The sequence below is a fragment of the Pseudopodoces humilis genome, chromosome 6 (genome assembly GCF_049639895.1).
Source record: "Pseudopodoces humilis isolate 2021_Gansu_Grassland_sample_001 chromosome 6, ASM4963989v1, whole genome shotgun sequence".
Lineage (NCBI taxonomy): Eukaryota > Metazoa > Chordata > Aves > Passeriformes > Paridae > Pseudopodoces > Pseudopodoces humilis.
Genome location: NC_142205.1, coordinates 22,506,693 through 22,512,575, shown reverse-complemented (window position 1 = coordinate 22,512,575; position 5,883 = coordinate 22,506,693). Strand labels below are relative to the sequence as shown.

At 35.9% G+C, this 5,883-nt stretch overlaps 1 protein-coding gene across 2 annotated transcripts in view; it reads right to left on the bottom strand.

Moving 5' to 3' along the window:
- Nucleotides 1-3,000: 3,000 nt before the first annotated feature.
- The window catches only part of FAM114A1 (family with sequence similarity 114 member A1), a 30,040-nt gene continuing 27,157 nt past the window's right edge, over nucleotides 3,001-5,883 (bottom strand). For both annotated transcript variants that reach the window (XM_014263244.2, XM_005518034.3), the window contains exon 14: nucleotides 3,001-5,090. In XM_014263244.2, coding sequence (XP_014118719.1) covers nucleotides 4,980-5,090 — 111 coding nt within the window. In that variant the 3' untranslated portion in view covers nucleotides 3,001-4,979. The remainder of the gene's footprint in view (nucleotides 5,091-5,883) is intronic.

Sequence of the window (5,883 nt, the reverse complement as noted above, 5' to 3'; positions counted from 1 at the left end):
TGTATTTCATTGGATGAGCCTGAAGCATTTGTTTCTATTGTTTATTTTACCATCTTATTAAAAAGAGAAAAATATTTCCTTGATTTGGGGGCTTTTTATTGTTTGTCTGTGGTAACAACAAAGCTTCTTAGAAGCACAGTTTTTAATACAGCCTATAAAGTAAACCTCTCACAGTTTGCTTCTTGGTTGTTTTTTCTTCTTATAGAGAGCAACTTACAGATGAAGAGACATATTTGTCTCGATTCACCACAGAGTTGCTAAGGCCATTTTGGTCAGTGTTTAAATGCTTCGAGTGATTCAAGCTATCACTTTTCCTCTTCAGTAATCCAGAGAACTTGACAGGAGCAGCTCTACTTCTTGTGACCCCCTACTTAATTTTTTTTCTTCCCTAATTTAATTCTATTATTATTCTTGCTGCCTATAACCTGCCTCTTTTCTTTCCCTTAGACAAATAAACTGTGATTTTCTATTTTATTACCCACAGTTATCCCACAGCTCTCCAAGTGTTTGGTTTTAGGCCCTGGAAGGTTCCATCTTCCAAGTGACCTTTAAGAACACCATAAACAAGAAAACCCAAAAGGCTTTACAAGCTTTTCTTGTCTTCTGAGTAAAGCTTACCTTGTCTTCTAACTATGATCCAGACTATAGGAAATAATAGAAGAATGGGGGGACATTGGTAAGGATGGTAACAAAAACTGTGATCCTGAAGTAATTCTGGTTGAAATTTCAGGATTTCAGGCACTCACTGGTCCAACCTCCTTACACTGGAGGAGGGACTGAAAACAACTTGTTTAGTGTCTTGCCATTTTTTCCAAAGGTCTGGTTTCTCTCCTCCCAGATCCTTGTAACTCCTTGTCTTCATCTCTGGCTTTGTCAGAACCAAACATATGAGGAGAGAGAGGATGTCCTGGTGCAGCCTCTCAAGCACAAGATGATGAGCAGGAGGGAAGAGCCTCAGAAACCAGCAAGGGGAAGGACACATGAAGGTGGAGGAGGGGTGTGTGTGAACAAAACTGGTGGGGAAGGTGGAACTGATGGAGCAGAGAATGTGCAAAATGGACATGAGACTGAACTGGCAAAGGGAATTGGGGGGAAGGCAGAGACCACCTTAAATGCCAGCACCAGATAAGCTGCTGACACAGTCTCTCAGATCTCAAGGGGCAGGAAGAGCAAGCCTGCATTTTCCCAAATCTACAAAATGGGTTGAGAGGCTTCTTAAGGTGTTTAAAAAGTACTTGAATTACCTGGCGCTCTGGATATGTCCTCAAAAGGCTGTAAAGGGAGGCTGTGAAGAGGAGATCAAAGTGGGAAGACTGCTAAGGAGTTCTTACTAAATGTGTGCTCAGGGACTTTTGCAGGGCAGGCAATAGAGGGAGAATGAGCACTGCAAATCCACAGTAATCAAATTAACTGTCTTCTTTCTTTTGAGCTCTTCCTCTTTTAATGTTCCACCTCTGACTACCTTTAAGTTCATGCAGATTTTCATTTTACTTTAGAAGTATATTATTCCTGTTCTGCTGAGCCACTCAGATGTCATGATTTGCTTGTTCTCAGAAATGCTGACAGTATATTTTTATAGAGACTTTTCTCTAGTCCAACCTTGAAAATTGTTCTTATTTCCAGAGAGCACATTTTATTTTTTTCTTTTGAAAACAATTTCCATCTCCCATCTTTTTAATACAGCTGAATTCTTGTTATTTTATTTTTAATTTTTAAATTGCACACCATCATTAATATGAATACTGAAGTAGGAGACAGCATGGAAAATGTACAAGTTGCAAAATGAAAGCAGCTTCAGCAACAAAGGTTGACCTGAGACAGAATAAAGTGTTTAAAGTCCAGAGGGCTTTCCAGTCCAACTGTAAGAACTTCAAAGTAGGTCAGACTGGCTGATGGCGTCACGGTAAACCTTGCTCTGAGATGGTTTTCAAAAGAACTCAGGAAAGTCCTTTTCCACACTCTACATTTTTCTGAGACTAACAGAAAGGATGGGGCTGTCATCTGAAATAGAACTGAAATGTCTCAAAGATAATCCTATGAGCTGGATGAATGCTTGTATGATAAAAACACTTCTGTGAATCAGAAAAAAAGGGGAAAACCTGTACTTGTCTTTCAAAATACTGTGCTGTTTCAGACTCCTTGAAATTGTTATGAATCCTGATTATGAGTGACACTGGACATTACTGGTGACACACACATCAGTAAAAAGCATCCCAACTGGTAATAACTGTGGTTTTGTATGATATGACTGAGGCACATTTTGGAGGAAGATATTAATGGCTTCAGTGGGTGATTTAAGCAGCATGATAAAAAGTGGTAGAGACAGTTCTTTTGTTCAGCTATCTCTAGCAATGGAAGCTGGAATGTTGAAGGAACTCATGGGGAAGAGATGTTTACACATGAATAGACTATACCCTAAAAAGCAATAAACAACTTACAGCTTGCTTTGGTTTGTTTACAAAAAAGAAACCCCAAACCCAAGAAAAAAAGAAGTCAATATCCTTAATATACAGTAAATTACTTCTTCAACAGTCTAATTCCAGCTCGTTCTTCAGGGATGACCTGTAACCGTGGATCATGTGCAAGGCTGTAGGTATGCAGATATTGTTTTAATTTTCATCCTGATAAATTTCAAACTTAGTGTAGAAGCCTGCCTCCTTTGTCACTGCATACCAGGGTGGGTGTGCTCAAAAGTGAATGGAATGCCACAGAAAACACATCTGCTCAAGAAAACAGGAAATTTTCACAAGTACTTAAGACCTAGTACTCTGCCGAGTGCCAAGGCACACTCAGTGTACTAACCTGGAAAAGGGTGGTGATGAAAGAAACAACACTGTCCATTAAAAGTTTAAGGCAACAACTGTTTTTGTCAGTCTCCCAGTGAAATCACACTCATCATTCCAAAGGTAAATCAAAAAATCAGAAAGTAAATTACTTCACTGAGAATCTACTCCCATCACATTATTCTTCCAACCACACCCTTTTAGTGTACTGTCTCAGTTCAGTATCTCAAATGATTTATTTGACTGGTGGGAAAGTACAAATCACTGTAAACAAAATATTCTGCTACATCCATACAGTACTTTTCTGTTGAAATATTATTTACCTGAAATTTATTTAAAGATACAACATTCTGTTTTCCAAGGACAAGATGACTGAATCTAAGATCAGATGGGATTATCCCTATGCTTATATCCTGCCCTGTTTCCCTTCCTACATTTTATGGATGTAAATACTTAGTCTCCATGTTTTTATAGCTTTTGTTACTTCAAGGTAAGGTATTTTATTCATAAATGCATAATTTAAGCAAGACAGTGAAACCTCTAGCAAAGAGTATCTCAGACAAGCAATCTTTGTCTTAAGAATGTCCCTCGATGATTTCAAACATTATCCCCTGAGGCTTCTGGTATTATATTCAGCCTGTTCAAATGAATTTGAAGACTGCACATCTTCTACTTACCCAGAAAGGTATCTCATATCTGTTAAATTACAGGGTGCCAGAAAATAGATTTTGCGTAATAAACCTTATTTCAGGGATAGGGAAAATTTCATCTCTAAATAACAGAAAATGGAAAAGTCACCATGAATGTGACAGCAGAACAGGGACCACAGTAGTGTAAAATGCAAAAAAACCTTTCTGTCCTCTTATTTGGACTCAAAGAAGTTACCATGTACAAAACAGATACATGGTTTCTCTTTTCTATCAAACACAGAAACTGCCTCACACTCTGTTTCATTATTTTTATGATATATGAACTATGCTTAAATTTAATAAAATGTTAACTGTAAAAATTAGCATTTAAATACAATTCATGAATATACCAAGAGAAAAAAAATACAAAATAACGTAAAGATACATAATAAATGACAAAAATCCAAGAGAACAGGCTATTTAAAATACTGGAAGGTTCTTCCTGCTGAAGAGGAAAACTACCCTAAACAAGTTCTTAGGTCCAAAGCTCAGGATTTTAAACTACAGATATGGACGAATTAGCATGGTTGCTAGTGTTGTTATGAAATGTCTTTCCTATTCTTGTTTATGCCCTTACTATTGCCTCAGAAAAAAGGTGATTGCTCTGACAGATAACCTTTACTCCCAAAGCAATTTTTTCATAGCTTCTTATTACAACTTCTATTTCTGAACTGTAGGTATCAGTAAACCCCAAAGTGTTAACCTGGTAACACATCTAAGAAAAGGTTGTTTAGCTGGTGTTTTGATTGCCAAACAAAAGGGAAATTTTCTATCCTTTGCATATTAAAAAGACTACTTTAGTAATCATTGAAATGATTTAGTAACCATTGAAATGAAGAAATAGACCTAAATTAATATAAACTTATGGGTCAGCAAATACAGAGCTATACCTGTAATTTTACCTGGCTCAGAAAATTTCTTATCAGTATAATTCTTTATGCACAACCTAATTTTCATTTAGTAAAGTTAATACCTATTGCTGTGCAACTCTTTCAATACGAAGTGTTATGTTAGTGGTACATACTAATATGAAGTTATTATTTTCTACTGGAAATAATATTTAACAAGCTCAACACTATGATGATTTGTTCATGTTTGTGAAAATTAAATACTGAAACCAGCTTCTGAAATATACTTTTTAAACTGCAGTTATAATACAAACAATATAAATGGTAATTTGAAGTGAAATGTTTTAAGAAGCTTTACATTCCAATTTGTTTCATACATTGTTTACAAATGAAAGGGCCGACATTTAGAATCTGTATTTAAGTCAATGCTTATACAAATAAACTTCTGTTTAAATTAATGAAAGCATGAACTGTACCAGAAAAGAAATTACTTTACTGACTACTTCTAAAGTCTGACAGTCTGAAAGAGTTTTAAAATGTTGTTCAGTACTGTGTGTGCAAAACCGCATTTAGTGTCTTCAAAGAACTCTAGTGGCCAGGTATCTCTTGTACCAGCTCTTCTGTTGGCACAGCTCAGGACTTTGGGTCTGTGGTTGCTGTCAAGCTGGCAACTCCTGGGCTTTTGAACAACAGGTCTGAATATGGGAAATTTGCAGAACTGGAAGCAGTAACTGGAAAGCATCCTGAATATAAGTAGTACTGTTGCAGCCCTAATGAGGAGAGAAAACATGTGGTTCATCAGTACAGCTGCCATGTACTTCAAGAATTACACTGCACACTTCTTTTTTTATTATTTACTTTTTTTACATCTGCATCATGCTATATTATGATATGTCTTCACACAAGATTTTAGAATCTGTAGATAGCATAACCTGAATAAATATAGAAAAATCTGACTGCTGCTAAGTTTGAACACTTGGACAGTTTTGTTGGTAATTTGAGTAGAATAAAATACCACAGTGTTCAGAAGCAGATTTGACTTTTTAAACACAAACCAGATAGTCTTTCCATCAACTGAACTAATTTTGAATTTGCTGTAGGTGGAAAAAAGTGTCACTGAAATTAACAGTTCAAATTATAATGGATTTATCATGTAGTACTATTTTTAGAATTTCTAATACTGAACAGTAAAGTGGCTTGTAATTCTCCATGATCCTAGGCTGTATTAATACACATTTGTATACAACTATGGGATCTATGAAGTACAAAACATTGTATTACACAATTCTAAATATTCCTAGATTTTGCAGTTCGTGGAGCACAGAGAGGTAAGTCAGCAGCAACAGCAAATTTACCCTATAACAAATGCAGCTGCATGGTAGTTTTCACTACAGGTCTATTCAACTTTTCATAATTTTCCTTAAGAGTATTGTTAATTCAGTGCAAAATTGCTTATTGTAAAGCAATATTCTTATTTTTAAGGGAATGCAGCTATTAAATAGAGAATGACAATTTATGGTCACTACTATAAGTTTATGTTTTCATACATGTGTGAAATGTAGA